Source organism: Semicossyphus pulcher, unplaced genomic scaffold, assembly GCF_022749685.1.
Source record: "Semicossyphus pulcher isolate SPU_LCO1_2020_fin unplaced genomic scaffold, fSemPul1.0.p SCAF_3, whole genome shotgun sequence".
In the NCBI taxonomy this organism is placed as follows: Eukaryota; Metazoa; Chordata; class Actinopteri; order Labriformes; family Labridae; genus Semicossyphus; species Semicossyphus pulcher.
Window position 1 is genome coordinate 21,777,069 of NW_027211704.1, and position 17,886 is coordinate 21,794,954.

The 17,886-nt window shown below is 41.7% G+C and overlaps 1 protein-coding gene across 1 annotated transcript in view; it reads right to left on the reverse strand.

Moving 5' to 3' along the window:
- Positions 1 to 17,886, reverse strand: part of LOC138605551 (paxillin-like) — a 29,449-nt gene that overhangs the window by 8,173 nt on the left and 3,390 nt on the right. Inside the window, exons 2-6 of the mRNA XM_069677888.1 lie at positions 3,374 to 3,549; positions 3,168 to 3,253; positions 2,757 to 2,890; positions 2,366 to 2,561; positions 2,102 to 2,249 (exon numbers count right to left, since the gene is read on the reverse strand). Coding sequence (XP_069533989.1) covers positions 2,102 to 2,249; positions 2,366 to 2,561; positions 2,757 to 2,890; positions 3,168 to 3,253; positions 3,374 to 3,549 — 740 coding nt within the window. The remainder of the gene's footprint in view (positions 1 to 2,101; positions 2,250 to 2,365; positions 2,562 to 2,756; positions 2,891 to 3,167; positions 3,254 to 3,373; positions 3,550 to 17,886) is intronic.

Sequence of the window (17,886 nt, forward strand, 5' to 3'; positions counted from 1 at the left end):
GGCAGGTGGCTGGTTCTCACTCGGTTGGGTGGAGTCGGGGGCTAAGAGTTTGTCTAAAGCATCATCCAGAAAAGGCTCCCGGCACGGCCATGTTACATCCATTATTCCCCCTCCCTGCTTTTCTGTGGGAGGGGAACACAGGCTATTTGATGGTACGGCAGCAAGTGAAATTGGCGAAGCTCTGGGACTGCTCGTGGTTGGTATTGTGTAATTTTTTCTGATGACTGATGCAGGACTCTTGGGAACTGCAGTGTCAGTCTTTACAACTGGTACTGGACTTGAAAGCATTGGGGGAACTACTGGGCCGGAACATTTGGGTACACTTGCTGAACTAGAGATATTAAGGACGGTAACAGGACTTGCTGTCTTTGGAACTGGACTTGAAAGTCTTGGAATTGACACTGGACTAGCACATCTTGGGACAGTTAGAGGACTAGAGATATTGGGGACTGGACTTGCACTTTGTGGAACTGGACTTGATAGCCTTGGAATTGTGATTGGACTAGCGGTCTTTGCAGATGATTCTGGACTATTTCTTTTGAGAGTTGGGCTACAGCTTTTGGGGATTGGGCTTTGACTCTTGGAAGACTTACTTAGAGTAGAGCATCTAAGATCAGGGGGACTAGGACTCTTGGCTCTAACAGGACTGGGATTTTTAGGCACAGTAACAGGACTAGGGTTGTTTGAAACAACTATTGGACTGGACCTCTGGGCAGTGGCTACAGGGCTGGGACTTTTTCCAACAGTAACTGGACTTAGGCTCTTTCCAACTGGACTCGAGGCACTACCGTCAGAAAGTTTAGGGACTAAAGCTTGTCTAGGAGGGGTTACAGTACTAGAGATACTGAGGATCTCCACATTAGAGATCTCAGAAGTGACACTGACACCATCATCCATCTGTTCGATGTGGGAGTACTGAAGGGTCTTGGATGATGAAATTACTACTGTGGAACCGGACGAGGATGTAGGGGCTGAACAACCATCCTCGTCTATATGAAGCTCCAAAGGAAGAGGGGTACAGGAGGGAGTATCGTAACTAGAAGGAAGAGGAGTATCCATCGAACTAATATTAGGATTTAAAGACGGGGAAGTTACGGCTTGGACAACTGGTGAACCCACCAACAATGACTGGTCTACTAATGCCTCCTGATTGACAGACAACTGAGAGCCAGACTAAATCAGGAGCATGTAAGATTGCAGGGTTTTGAGACAAGACATACAGAGTGGTGGAGAAAAGAGAAAGAAACCAGGAAAAACACATTGAGGATGAAGAGAATGAAAAGAAAGAGACAGAGAAAGCAAAGTATGGGTAGAGTTCCCTTTTTTAGGGAAGTTTTTTAACATAATTTTTCTAAAATACTAAAATAAAACTTTGTTTCAGTACAAGAAATTAGGTTCTGTTTGAAATAAAAAGTTAAAAAATACTAATAAAATATCTTTTACAATATGGGGCATTTTAATCTTAACAAAAATGCATTACTTTTTGTTAATGTACTCTCATAGGAAATTGTATTGGATCGCACTATGTCATGCTGTCAACATATTTTCTTGCGTTAATCCCAAAACCTCCTCCATGATTGCACGCTTGCACCCAAATTGCACATATGTATTGTGCACACTGTCATACAAATGAGGCACAATAAAATGAAGGTGTCACATGGTATATGATCTATGGTGAAGCGTGACACCAAATTACAGTAATTGTAGATTGGTTGTCAATTTCTGGACAGTTGTTGAATCTTTTTTTTTTGAACAAAGAAAAGCTGGTCGAAATAAAAGGCCTGATAAAAAAGCCTCTTCATTTATGCCATTTCAAAATTGCAAATGTTTACGGTTGTCAAAGAAAATCTATGGAAACATTAAAACAGGAACACTGCCAGCAGCAGTAATTGATTTGACATTACAAACCCACAAATATGGATGGGTCACTCAATAAAATTAGTCTGGTCTAATGCATTTTACAATTAATTTAACAGTCATGCAATCCCCTTAACATCCGCAGCACAGTCGTAAACATTTGCAGAATGCCAAAAAGAGACCTAATCCCTCTAGTGTGAAACTCCTTTAACCCCTAACCTCCCTTCATGCGAACTCTACTCACATTGCTTTGGACCTTGAAGTCAGACAGGGAGGCCATTAACTCATCCAGCTCTCGTGTAGCAGAGGAGGCAGACATTCTGGCTTGCTGCTGTGCTGGTGTTTCCTCTTGTCCGTCTGTTTGCTCGTCTGACACAACCAGTGGTGTGGGACTAAGAAAGCGGAAGAGAAAACAACTTAGTTTTTGTTTTTCTGTAACAATCTCGAGGTCTAATTTGAACAACTACAAGAAATGGCAACATTTCTGTTGCTAAAATTTTGCACTTACATGGGTGAGGGCACAGAGCTTTCCAGCTCATCGAGAAGGCTCTCTACACTTGGTCGTACATCCTCTATTCCTCGAGCCGCTGCACCACGTTTAGGCTTCTCCAATACAGGTGGAGGAACCTTGCCTGCAGAAGAGACTCCATTCTCCTGGATATGGTGGATGATGCTGCTGGCAGGCAGCGGGGGAGCTGCTTCTTCTATTACAGAAAACAGAGGCTCAATGAATTTCCCCTTAATGGATCCACATTGCAAAGTTAATTACATTGTAACCATCAAAATACAGTGGAGAGAGGCGACTGTGGAACATAAACAGAAATGTCAAAAGTAGAACATGACATCTGAGTTCCTGCAGAGAAACATTTTAAAGATTGTTAAATGATAACACTGTGTACCTTCTGTAGGGAACACAGGGGTGCTTTGCTGGACGGCATTGAGCTCCAGCAGCAGGCGGTCCAGCTCAGACAGGTTGCTGCCCAATGATGAGTTCATGGCTGATGAGTCACTATTCTTCTGCTTATTTGGGAAACTGTACAGGGTGGAGAGAAAAACAATGTTCATGAGCAACAGAGCTAGACAAGGACTAAACATGATGCTATGTCCTAACACAGACACCGTTTGGACAGTGTTTTCTGCTCACCAAATGGGTTTAATATCAAATAAAGCATTCCTTTCTTTAGTTGGAACAATATGTATTTTTCTTGTTGGTGGTCAAGTTATACAATTTAAAAGCTCTCTCACTTTTACAAGTTATTGTGAGAGTATTTATAAACGCTTGATCCAACTAACTTAGTCTCAAGTCCCACCTGTATACGTGGTCCTCTTCCCCAGCGGGTTGGGTTGGACTGCCGCTCTCTCTAGACCAGGGACTTCTCTGAGCTGAGCTGAAAGACTGAGGAGGGAAGAGAAGTAACAACATAGTAAAAAACTAAACAAATGTGCTTTTTTTGAAATATTGTTGAAATATTTTTTCTTTAATTTATCACACCATTATATGTGTGTTTTTATTTACCTCTGTTTCATCTAGTCCATTAAGCTCAGAGGGAGTTGGTGGGATTTGGGGCAGGGAGCAGATGTCTTGTTGGGTCTGACCCCCAACAGGGATGGAGTAGGCGGTCTCGTCCGACAGGAAGAGTGACCGCTTGGATATGTGGGATGTTGTGGACTCAAGGTCCGCCAACAAAGCATCTGCGGAAATAGAAAACAAAGATTTTACCACAACAGGTCTGAGGCTAATTGTATTTAGAGACTGGGCTGGGTGGAAGAAAGAGGTATATAATGTACTGTACAGTTAAAGGTGTTGCTATACCATTTTTGAGGTAGCTATCCATATAATATACTGTATGTATTAGCCCATTGTAGATAATAATACAAATCTGTAAGCAGTATTAGATTTACAGGATATTTGCATCAACGTGTAAAGTAGCTTCATTTTTTTCATGTATCTAATTCACTGTGTTAGGTTAAATCAGACACTCCTATCTCATTACTTTTTATAAGGGCTGAATAATTTATCCAAATTTTATTGAAATCAGAATATGGCCTACTGCGATTTTCAAGTTGCAGGAGGCGCAATAGCCTATTTGTTAAAGGTAAAATGTGTGTCAAAAATACTATTGTAATTTAAAAATTGTGCTGCAGAGGTGTTATGGCCGACACATCATACACAGAGGTAAGTATTAAATATCTTTGTTTGGTGCAGATCCCTGGAAAAATCACACCACAATCATTTTAATATGTTTTTTAAGAAAATGAGATACGAGATATAAACATCGCAAATCATATCCAAATTGCAATATAGCCTAAGTCATATTATCACAACGGATACGATACAGTACAATACCATACGACACGACACGACACTATACAATACAGTATGATACGATACAGTACGATATGACACGATACAACATACGATACTACACGATACAGTACAATACGACACAATACAAAACAGTATGATACAACACCATACAGTACAAAAGGATACGATACAGTACGGTACGACACGATACAGTACGATACAACTCTCTCTATGCTAGTACTCAAAAAACCCATTAAAAACAAACACCAATAAATATGTAAACAGAGTCGTACATATCAGTCACAACCACAAGTTATATACCTTGCATATTACCCACATTGCACAATATCCACATAATAAAAAACAAAACAATTATAAGTGATAAGAGATAAGAACACGACATACTTAGTATTATATTATCACCATAGCAATAAACATAAATAAAAGCCCACAGCTTATAACATTTGCACTGCCCTATAATGTCAAGCAACTCATCACCAGCCCGTTTGCATCACACAGGAAGAAATAATAACAGCCTGTGTTGCAATCAGCCAAAACCCCCATGTGCGCTGACATCAGGTGAGCTGGAGTTGTAAAAGTTGAATCATGCAGACTGTCAGAGCCGCTCCTCTGGTTACTCATTGACCCTCGCCTGCCCACAGTCCTGACATGTCTTAAACCCAAGAGTCACGATGAAGTCTGCGGCCAGGCCATACCCGCTTATATTTACCATCTGACAGCTACCATCCCTGCATGAGGGGGTCATTTAGTATTTTGAGAGGAAGAAAACAACTACTGATTTCAGTCCTAACCATTAGGTAGCAGAACACATAACATTATAGGGGATTTAATGAAGAGCTCAGACTGTATTACTAAATGCTTGGGCTTATTTTAGCGCGCTCACCAACCAAGGCAGTGTTTAGTTTCTCTTCCTGAATTTCACAAGTACAACAAACAAAAACTCTAACTTACCCTAACAAAGAAATTACAAACCTTTAGGACAAAAGTTTAGTTATCTGAAATTACATGTTTTACATTATACCAATATATTGGAGGCTGTTAAGGACGATGGTGTTGTTGATGTCAAGTTCATACAATAACGGAAGATTCCAGACAAAATCCAATAAACCAAAGTTAGAAACAGATAATGTACAGCTACTATCAAGGTTTGCTTCTTGTTGCAACAAAGCTAATGGAAAAATACTCAAGCTACAAATACATTTGAGGTTTTTAGTATTGCATACATAAAACTGCATTATTGTAATGCTGACAGGTTCCAAACATCAAACACAGCAAAGGCCATCCGAAAAGTGAAGCAGTGGGGTAAGAAAGATAATAAACATAGCAAAGGTAACATGGGGATCTGACGTACCTTAGAAAAAGACAAGACATTACACCCGGGGAAGTGAAGAGGAGATAAAACAGAGAAAGAAGAAGAAGCAAGGAGGAAGAGGGCAACCCAAACAGACTGTCTGCCAGGCAGGAACTGCCTTTCTTAACTCTACCATCAGCATAAGAGAGCGAGAGACGAGCAAGAGGAGGGGAAGGGGGGGATTCAACTGAAAGCAGAGGAGAGGGTCAGAGCAGAGAGGAGAAGGAGGGGTTAAAATTAATGCCAGCTCCGACCCAGCCGCCTGAAAGCTTAAGTAAGAGATACCACTCACGCAAAATGACGCCCCGGCTGAAAACAGTCTCTGAGGACGGAGTTGTCCAACTTTAGCAGAGCAACGTTGTGCACAGTTGTGAAATGAGGACAGTTGAGAGCAAGCAGAGCTCTTATCATCAGAGGCATGCCCAGCCAAAGGGAGTGGAATCACAAAGGTATATAAAGGTACGATTAGCCCCTCCTTCACGCTGTCAGCCCACACTCTGCTTAGGTTTCTCATGACTCACACTCATTTTACTACATCTAAACACAACTACTAGTTGAAGCCGGATTGCTTAGTTGTCAACTACTAAATTAAATGGTTTGATGCAGTGTTTAGGAACTTGATTAGTTCTGGTTTCTTACCTCGTCTATGACAGTAAACTGATTTTTGGGGGGGTTGGACAAAATAAGACATTTCAGGACTTTACTTTGGGCTTTAGGAAACACTGATCGATCATCTGACATCTTCTAGACCAAACAACTTATTAGTAATCAACAAATTAATCAAAACAAAAGTAATGGATCATTTCAGCCCTATAGGATCTCTTTGCAGGTCAACATTTGAAGCATTTGAACCCGGAAATGAATGCTAGATACAGTACACCAATAGTATCATCAGTGCGGAAGACATTTGGACTACCCAGACTGAGAGGAGACACAGCAGAATCAGAGCCAGATCCATACCAGATCCACTTGGCCCACCTTCCCCATTAGCATGATCAGCATGGTTAACATGCCAGTTGACTCGGTTTCACAGCGGAGACTCCGTTCTGGACACAGAAGCCCGACACATTCCTCACGCAGCCTGCTGTTTACACTGCTGCAGCCAGCTCTGTGCGTGGCCGGAGATAAAACAAAACCCATAGAAGTAAAGGAGCTGTCAATCTGTATAGTTTAGAACAAGTGCGGTTTATGATGAAACCTGCGGATGTTTCAGACCATCAGACGGACAGGTGCAGTCAACACCACATCTCTTTGCTTTACTTCTGGTCCATTAAAAGCAGAAGTTTGTGGACTTATTCTTTGAGGTTTTCCTGTATTTTAAAACAGAGGTTAAGACTTCTTCTTCTTTAAAAACATTTCCCACGATGCAGCAGATTTTTTATCATATTAACGTCACCCAAGGCACCAAGAGAAACTGTGATATGGATGAACGTTTTTAGGTAAAAAACTACACAGTCCTTCTCCCTAATCTTCATTACAGGTTACAAATATACACATTACCAGTGCAAACTAAAAAAATGTATCAGACAAGTCCCAACATTAATCTAGCACGAGGTACAAACAGGCCAAAACATCATCTAGACTTCATGAGATGCTCCTCTGAAATGCTGCATAAATAAACAGCGCAGCCTCGGTACATATCTGCTGCTGATGTCAGAACAAAGTTTCACTGCAGCTGGTGGAGCTCTCAGTCAACAGATGTTAGTCCAGATGCTTTACACAAGAGATGTTAATCAACTTAGCTCTGGTGCTGCCCTGCTTTAACCCTGCGCACAGAGAATCTGCTGCTTCCAAATAGAGTTAGGCTAAAACACAAACCTTCCAGGCTATATGAAACACATATCTGATTAGGCGATGGCTTGTGGAAGATCTGTATACCAACGTTTATGTCTAAAAGGTCTGACAATAAGAAATCAACAGCTCATTTATCTTCTGGATTAAAGTCCTATAATTTGGAGAATACAGGATAAACATTAAATAGAGAAACGAGCAGCTTCATGGCAGCCTTTGTGCGCTGAATACTTTGTGCTAGGCATGCTCCGGCCCATCCGCAAACTACACAAACACACAGAGGTGTGTCAGCCTCGTCTGCCAAGAGAACATACCGTGACACACTGGTGCACGGCTCAGACACGTTCCCCAGTGACCAAAAATGGAACTGCAGTAAAATGAGGAGCTCATACCAGACATGAGAGAGCTCAGTCTTCAAAACCAGCCTCCTAAATCATCTTATCCTTTTCACGGAGAGGCAAGAACCTTTGGAGATACCTTTATTCCAGGTTATTTTAGAATATATTTTTGGGGAAATACAGGTAAGAGGCGCCCCTGAAAAATTCTGTTTGATGTGTTACATGAATAAAGCGATGTTAAACCTTCAGAGACCCAGTTTCCTGAGAAGCAGCAGATATGAGAAGGTGACAGAGCTGCTCCCACATCTACCAAACACAGCCTGCTCTGTTCATGCAGCTAATGAACAATGAAAAACACCAGCGGTCTGTTAGCTTCCATGTCCACAACACTAAATGTGACATGGCAGAGCACAGCTGGGCTCAAACAATGAGGAATGGCGGTGGGAGTGGCGAGAGAGATAGCGAGAGAAACTAGGAAGTGTGTGTGTGTGCACGAGCAGCAGGCAAATCCTCCGAGGCTAGAATGTGGGTTGACGCAGATTAAGGAGACTCCCTTCCTCCCAGATGAATGGTGTGCATTTTAATTACACAAACGCCGCTCCGCATGGGGCTCATTACTGGAAAGAGAGAAGGAAAGGGAGAGAGAGGGAGAGATAAAAAGGGGACTTGGAAGATTGGGGTGGCCGAGGAAGGGTTGAAAAAGACATGGAGGGAGGAGGATGCAGGGAAATGAGGGGATGTAAAGGAAGCCATTTGAAGAGTATGTAAGCAGAGGAAGGAAGGACAGATCAGGATTTAAATTACAAGCTATTACAGTCAAAACCAACTTTAAAGATGTGAATATAATTGGTACAAACAACCCTAGAGTACTTTCACTCTGTGAGGTTTGTTCTGCACGTCAACAGAAGCAAGCTGACAGGACATCCTTCCTGCCCGAGCTCCTATCAGCGCTGACCACTGCACAGAGTGAATCAATGCTGTCTACAACTCCACACGTCTTGTTTATTTAACCCTGCTGGAAGCGGATCATTTCAGGAAGTAGGTCCTGAGAAATGTAACAAACCAGAGACTTCAACAAACCTGCAGGGGGTGATGTCGAGTTGTGCGTAGAAGGCTGAGCACACCCCTGGTTTTTCTTCTAACCTGAGGGCTGGTGTACAGAGAAGGTTTTATCTATGAGGTTCATAAATGTCGAGGTATTTACTGAGATACGGGCTGACACCAAAGCGAAGCTAACAGGATGGAAATCGTCTCCAAGATTCTGTCTGTGCTGCAACTTCACCTGTGTTCCCTGACCTCCTTTCTGCATCTCCCTCATTCCTTTAATTTCTCCCCTCTGTATCTGATGTGTTTCAAGGTGCAGGCTGGCTGATATGAATTCCTAACATGCCGCAGCTCGTCTTCCAAACATGAGAGAAAGATTGAGACATGGAGAGAAATGTGAGGTGCACACCAGATAGAGGGATAAGACAGAAAGGCAAGATAGGACCTATGGAGAAGAAGAAATGTTAGCTGTTAGACAAAGATATTTTGTTTGTAACCAGTTTTGAGTAAAAGGGAGTGCCTGGATTAAAAATGAACATGGTAAAACAATCTCCATTGTACGGAAAAGCCTTCAGTTTGTAGTGCACGAGTATTCGAGGACATGAAGTGACAGCCTTTCATGTTACGTTGCGAGAGAGATGGCCTTTCAAAGTGAAACGAGCTGACGGACCGTCACAGAGATGATGAATCCAACTCTTTGCTTCCACCAGAAGGAGAAAAAAAAAGAATCAGGACAAGACGAGCTCACATGCACTTATACTTTCCTCCCCTCCAGGCTCCTGTTACACAGCAGACGGCTTGTGCCTGTGTTCATTTGGAGCGCTTCAGTGGGCACACAAAATTTAATCACACTAGAAACGCACACACAAACGCACACACAGGTGCACCAGTAGAACAACAACGCTGCACACAGGTGCCTCTCGGCTAGGCCGCCTACACATACCAGAGACACACCGAGGCATCTAGGTCCACTATAAATACCTTCCCGCCCGACCCTGGCCTGTGGGAGCGGAGACGCACAGAAGGTGATGGATGGCCATGACGGTCTGAGCAACATTACAGACCACCCAACAGCCCTGTACTGTGTATTACATTACATTTAAACAGTACTGTCACACACTTTGCAGCATAAAGAAGAGCCTGGTTGTTTCCTTTTGTTGAGATCAATGAAGAGCTGCTGCTACAAAAGCTTTCAAATTAAATTAAACCACAGCCAACACTTACAATTAAGTCACAGAATACGACTGCTTGCACAGCAGCTTGTGTGCTCCTCTCCAAACCATTCAATACAATTACAGTAAGTCTGTTTAGACAAGTGCAATCCAAAAACTTAATGCGGGTGCAAGGAAAAGTCCCTACTGTTGCCAACTGACTTAATCCCCATGTTAAACAGAGAGAGAGCTTCCCAGTAGAAGACACGGCTCCTGTGAATAGTATCAATCTTAAAATGAAGGAAAGTAACACTGCTGTGTGTAGTTTAAGAAGACGTGTGCACACAGAGCAAGCTGATGCAAAATCTTAGCTAATGAGAGATGCTGCAACAGGAACAACAAAACACTTCATGGAGCAGGGGCCATGCTGTGAAACCATATCTGAGGGCCTCATCGCCAGTTTGAATCAAGCAAGGGGACAATTGATGCATGTGGTTTATCGCTCTCCTTCTCCATGTTTACCGTCTGTATCACAAACTGGATTCTGCAAAAAGCAAACATGTCAACCGGCAGCCTTTTAAAGAGGAGGTATTATGCTGTTTCACATTTTTAAGAAATCAAAAATCAGAAGAAAGTGGGCTTGTAGGGGCGGGGTTTCTTAAAGGGACAGAGTTTTATTTACTGTAAATTATGCTAAGGTATCACAGAGTGAAATATGAAGCTTGAAATTAGTATAATACCCCCGCCTCTTTAAGCCAAAAGCTATGATAAATCAACCATATATTACCAGCACAGCACTAAACGGCAAACGGACAATGTTAGCAACTAGCTAATAAACACGGAGGAGCAGCTATAGAGTCAGATATATCACACAGCAGTTGTAGAGACCAACAGAGAGCTAAAGGAGAGTGAACCTTGACAACATACACCTGATGGTCAGAAACCATTGAAATCATTGCTCCTTATACCGTCTGGATTCCTGGATATCTTCTGCAGCTTGCTAGCTAGTTTGCTACTTAAACCTAAAAGATGATAAATGCTAGTTTAGTGTTTATAGCTTGTTGCGCTGCCCAGAACAGTCAAAACAATCATTCAAAGGAGTGGTGTGAATAAGGTAAGAAATATATGCTCTTAGATAATATCACTCAAAGAGCCAAAGCCAAGAGGGGGGCTAGCCTTGGCCTAGCTTAGCATAAAGACAGAGCAAAGGGGAAAGCTAGTATGGTGCAATACTTTTCACACTACTTTGATATTTATAAACTTAGAAGTAAAAATTGCATTCATCCATTTTCTTTTTAAAATAATGTCATCATAAAAATGGTTACATGGCACTTAATACTATTAAGCCTGTTGTGTAGTCACCGCACACAAGTGACGGTTGACCACAGAAATAGTCATGACACCTCATCTCTGTTTATTTACACCCAGAAAGTAACACCCTTCAGGCTGCTTTCCTGGAAGCTACAGCGTGTTTGACCTCAGCAAAGATGTAAAAGAGCTGCAGCCTACGAGGTGTCAGATACAGATACAGATAACATCCTCTGGGTTATAGATCAAAGATCAAAGATCTTTTGTAATGAGATGAGAGAGAAAATAAGAGCAATGTAAAATTGATTTTAAAAGTAATTTTACAGACATAGCAAAGATTGTTTTTATGTAAATCATGCAACTATGGAGCATTATCTTCATCGCTCCTATGTTCGGTCTCCTCTTGGAAAGGCATTTTTTAACATTAAGCATCTTAACGTGGGTGAACAACTACTTCTTAGAGTGGTGTTGGCTCACAACCGAGCTCAGGCCACGCTGCTGCCTCATTTTACACGCTGGGTTACAGTTAAAGCAGTGCTGCATAAAACTGTTTCCTGTGAGATCATTTTTTTATTACTTCACACCTGCTCATATCTACTAATGTTCTATAATGTGAAGCATGAATTGCAATATGCTATAATTTCTTGTTTACTTGTTTTTTGTTACTTTGTACAGCTCATAAGCAAAACATAATCACTACAAATTACAGCTATGATCACTGAAAAATATATTTTTCTATCACTGTTATCACACAAGGGATCTTGCATTATTAACATGCCCTTTTCTGCTCATCATTTTTTAAAACAGCTTTTATTGTTATGTTGTTATGCACTGTTTTTCAAACCAATTGCCCGTGGGGACAATAAATACCCACCAAAGTGAAACGTTAAATTCGAGCAAAAATCATTAATTAGGGGAATTTTGAGTGCATAAATAATGTATCAATCTCCACACGAGTATAAGAACTGATGGAAATAGTGAGACGAGTATCTGAAACAAAAACACGTAGTCAAAAGATGAAACACCCTCGTCTTGCTGCCTTCCACCTACCTCCCCCGTCTCCCCACAGAAGCAGGCTCACAGACGAGCACGGAGGTAGTTTGTGGGCGCATGAGCTTTCCTGTGGTTTACTCGCTACCCCTGTGGTTATTTTGAGCATCTGTGCGAACGCAACAGCGGTGAAGGCACCAAAGAGCAGGGGGTGTTTTATTAAAACCAGGATGAAAGAGAGCTCAGTTGGAGTTTTGTTGAAATGAAAAATAATCAAATGTGGTTCAACTGAAAATAAATCTGAAATCTTGCACTATTTGTCTTGTTTACAATTCACAGAAATACTTTTAGAACAGTCATTGTGTGCTGTTAGTCATTGTTGCTTTAGATATTTATACACCCACTTCCCTAAAAGTTCAATGTCAATTTTAGCCACCTTTTTTTAATTTTGTTGTCCTTGCTTTTAGCTGCATGTCTGTTTCTATTCTACCAGTGTCTTACAGTCTTTGTGTAGACCCACTTGTCCAGTTAAGTTGATTCTAATTAAAAAATACAGACACTACAGAGCCCAGAGAAAAAGAAAAGTTAGACCCAAAATGTTCTTGCTGGCTGCTTGGAGTCGAGTTTTACAAGTGTAAATGAAGTCATTGGACTGTGGTTGTGAAAATAAAGACATTTTCCATTCATCCACACACCTCCTTCAGCCACACTGTCAGATGGGAAATCCTCAATCTCCTATGGTGGTTTGACTCTGCCGACAATTTCACCTACTTGTTATTGATGCTGCACTACAGGATTATAAGCTGTAACACTAACTGAGGCGTCCCATAGGAGAGGAGTGTTGAATTTAAACAGCTGAAAACATTATATCTGTCTCTTCTTTCCAACAGGTTATGCTTCTCTTTCTGATTAAAACTATTATCCAGGATTGCAGTACTAATCTTTCACCTTAATGTTTTGCTTATAGTGAAGTCTATGTAATATGTAATAAAAGACCCTGTGACCAATGGGTGTAAAGTGGCATTAATGATATTTTGTATATGCCTTGATCTTAGTAACACAAAATAAACTTGAAACTAAAATTTGAATTGTCAGAATTATATTTGACAAATATATTAGGGATGCACGATATTGGATTTTTCGCCGATATTGGCATATGCCGATATTTTTCAACCCTTTTTGCCGATTGCCAATTTCGATACCGATATATTAGGCACATGTTTTTTTCCACCTAATTGCAGAGAACATCAAGTCTCCCCTGTAGTGGAATTCATATGATGTCTACTCTTATTGTAGTGGCCCAGTGGCAGATTCTTGAGATGGCTGATTAAATTTGTAGTGTTGAATGAAAGAGATCTGGGCCCTCCTCGCATGACAGATGCTGAGCACAACCGTGCTGTCCGTTTCAGAAACTATGAGAAGCTGCCTTACTGCTGGCATCTTGCACCCTTCACACTTGACAGAACGGAGTGGTGCACGCAGTTAATGTTGTAGCATTACGTCACACTTTTGTAGGAAACAATCGAGCATTTAGGCATAATTAAAGCGTTGTTTTATCGGCAGAAAATATCGGCCGATATTTCATTTTCAAGCCATAATCTGCAGATACCGATAACATGCCGATAATATCGTGCATCCCTAAAATACAACTTATTTAGAGTTCAATTTACAGGCTGGAGCTTTCAACAGAGCATGCTCCATCTGTTGATTTGTGAGGTTGAAAGCAATTAAGAGGATCTTGAACCGATATTTGTCTCAAAGAATGATATTAGATATTTGAGCTATTTTGGTTATTTTAAAATAGATAGTGGATATGTGGTTGGATGGATGTAAAATGGGATGGCACACAATCTTTCCTTCTACCCTAATCAGTCCTGTCTGGTTCTGTCTTTCCTGGGTCGAAGTAGGTCACAGCACCAGAAACAAGCCGCTCTTTGTCCCCCTCCGGCAGGACGAAGACAGAGAGGAGAGGATGGAGAGGACGATTTGTGAGGTCCACAAAGCAGGCCAAATCACACCACTGCATAACAGCTCGGCGTGGGTGCCAGAACCTGCATTATGTGTGTATGTGTGTAAACTCTTGCTTAGCCTACACCCCTATAAACCTGACCCAAGCATCACTGATGCTGTCATTAACCCGAAAGGGGTCTAGATCAGGCACCATGAATGATCCTCTTTAACAAGCCAGATGCTGATTGTAAATCCAACTAAAGCACAAGCAATCTGAAACACACACACACACACACGCACAAACCCACACTCATATATCAAGCTCAGTTCTGCTCACATGCGCACTCTCACTTGTCCTCCACCCCCTCCAACTTCCCAATTCATCAAAGGCCTTCATTGTGGTGGCTTTATAGCCCAAATAGGGCAGCACCAGCCGTGTTTTTCAGACTCTTTAAACCTGCACCGAGGCCAGAGGAAACCTGCTGCACACGCACTCATTTCCTAATAAAGCAACAACGTGTTATCTAAGCCTGCAGCCTGCCTGACTATACAACCTCAGAGATAAATGACATTTAGAAGTCAATTAGAGGGAAGCCTGCAAAACCCTGCAGGTGTATTTTAAAGGCCATTCGACACCGTAAGAGCTACATTTCATTTCACAAATAAGCATAAACTGGGGCAAATGAATGTTGAATGAATGAAAGTTTTTCGACAGCAGGTTCCTTTTAAATCCTGTTTGTGACACCAGTAGAATTTTGTAATTACTGTGGCTTCATTTTCTTCTACGCAAAACTGTTACACCAGCCGTTTTCCGATTACAGTTTGCACCAGAGGATCAGCAGCATCGCATCAACCCGGCTGTCAGTCAGCGTCACTGTCAGTATGAGAATCTCTGTAAGTCAGCAGGGGACTCAATTCTTCAGAGCAGGCTGATAACAGCTGTAGGCAAACCCGCATATAATACCCACTGAAAACACAATACAGAATGGATTATCACTGCACCATATTTTCTTCTTCTTTTGCTCCATTTCTTCATTGACAACATGCTACATCAAGCTAATGAGCTGTTCAGGTTGCCTGGAAACAACCCCGAAAAACAGTGAAAACAAGAAAGAAATTCAGGTTCAAATAAGAACAAACAGAGAACCAGTTTCTTCTGCTCACATCAGAGAAGTTATCAAAAATAGGACAGGATGAGGCATGTCCACATGTTGGTATGACTAACATGAGGTCTTCAACTTACAGAAGGCCATTCTGTTGGATAGCAGCAAACAATGCGTCTGACTCCCACTATGACAAAGAGGTCACAGAGGCCACTTCCTGTCCTGAAATATGTGTCTGGCTGGATGAAAAGCTGCAAAATAAAAGGTCTTATTGAGCTCTGTGAGCGCTGAGCTGTAACTATACTGTAAGACATGCTAGTCTAAAATTAAAACTACGCATATTCTAACCACAGCCAGATTTTGCTCGAACCCCTACCAGCCTAAATATGTTTTTCGTCTTAAAAAGGTCGTTTTCCACATAAACACTGGTTCCAAAAAACCTACAGTAGCTGTTCGGATATCGACCCCGCAGGCTGTTGTTATGCTGCGCTGGGCCCATGAGAGATGACATGACGGTTGGCTGAGTGTAGAGCTGTCGCTGCTTAGTCAGCTTCCCCTTCAGAGCTGTCTGTCCACACCAGCAGTCTGCGATCAAGAGCGTGTGTGTGAGTGCTTAGTGTGTCCGTATGCGTGTGTGTATACACCATATGTTTCAAAGCCTCGCAGCATTTTCATTTTAAAGTCAAACAGATGGACAAACGCTGGAGGAGATACGAGGGATTCTCTCAAGCCTTCGGAAGCTACATTGATTGTGTGTGTGATTTATATGCATGTGTCACACACAAGAGACTTATCATCGAGTGCAGGCGTGCCCCTTGCTGCATTAAGCCGAGGGTTACAGAAGATGTAATTCGCTATGAGGATGTGCCAGATTTTTGAGCTCAAGTAAAGAGGAAGTTAAATGAAGGGGGGGATTTTTGATAATGGGAACTTCCAAATCTGGACAGACTTCACACTTAAAATAGTACTTCAGTGAATTAAAGTACATTTCCATGAAACTGGGGGATTTGCAAGAGACAGCTAAAACATTAAAGCAGCGGAGACCAAGATCTCCTGACTATGAGACCAAGAATGCTAGATCCTACATTTCCCACAATACAGTTCATTTTGTTAAGGTTACGTAGACCTCAAGTCCTAGTCATGATGCAGTCCTCGACGCACTGATCACAACATTTGGTACATGTCTTCCCCCACTCTCTACTCCCCATATTTCCTGTCTATCTTCAGCTATCCTATATAATAAAGGCAAAAAAAGATTCCCATTCAGGGTTAAGTTGAACAACAACATTGACAACAATCTTGTGTGTGCATGCTAAATATGTAGCTGGAGTACGCAGCTGCTTAGCTTAGCTTAAAGGAGCAGTTCGCCCCTGGAAAAAGCCACATTCAGTCAAAGCTGGTGTTCACCGTAATCAATAGAAGCAATGATATTTTAAATTGGTGTCATAGCTGTGGAGAAAGTTGTACAAACAGCTGGTGGTTTCGCCCATTCTACATTCCTACAACACCCAGCATGCATTGCGCCACTTGGTGATGTTGTGGGTGCTGGTCATTTGTTTTCTCCATCTCCATCTCACAGCTTGCTTTGTCTCGTGTTGCACACTGTTGACTGTAGTGGTGTAGAATGAGCTCTAGGCAGAGGTACTCGCGGGCGTGCGGATACGCCACATCCTCTTCTTTAACAGAAAAACTGCCCCGAGTGCTTAACATAAAAATCAGCCCACAGGTTGTTAGAGGCAATGGAGAAAGTTGGGGAAGATCTCAATTTTTCAGTTTCTCTACTATCCCAAGCAAAAAAAACGATATTACATTAATCAATACATGTAAAATCTTACATATAGCCCCTTTAACATAACGATTGTAAACAGGGTGAAACAGCTACCCTGATTCTGTCCAAAGGCACCAAAACCAATCTACTAGTACTTCTTTATATCACAAATAAACATGTTTTATGTTGGGTTGTTTTGTGTAGAAATCAGAGGGTAAAATTCAAACGTTGTGGTTTTATCTGGGATTACGCGAGGACAATATCTTGCCAGGGAGAAGACTCTTCCTTGAGTCTCCGCAGGCTGTCTGGCAACTGGTCCTGGCCAAGGAAGAATGAGGCGCCCTCATTAATGGCAAACTGGCAAATTAATGATGCAGTTTTGCTTGATTTAAACAAACAAGATATAACCTGTTAATTGGTGAGCTTTAAAGGTGCTTGGCAAATTGTCTTACCTTGGGACAGAGCCAGGCGAGGCATTTCCTTGTTTCTAGTCTTCATGCTAAGCTAACCATCTCCTGGCTGTAGCTCTATTTTTAGCATACGGACAGGAGAGTGGTATTAATCTTCTCATCCAGTCAAGGTGGCTTATTAGCTTATTTCCTGTGATATTATTGAATTATGGATATAAAGTATCTGTTAAAGATGACAGGAAAACAGCATATTTGTCCGGATTAACAAAAAACATTAAGATTATTTTGACTCAACTGAAGTAAAGTTGTGATTTCTAATAAATGATTCACTATTCATAAAAGTGTAGCCTCTGTAGAGTCGCTGAAACATCACTGAATAATAATTCCATTGAAGATAAAAGCTCACTATTCTTGTAAACAACAGTGAGTGATAAGACTGTACTGCTGGTAGGCACAAAGGGAATAAGGTTATTATTCAAACTGGTGTCATTGTGCC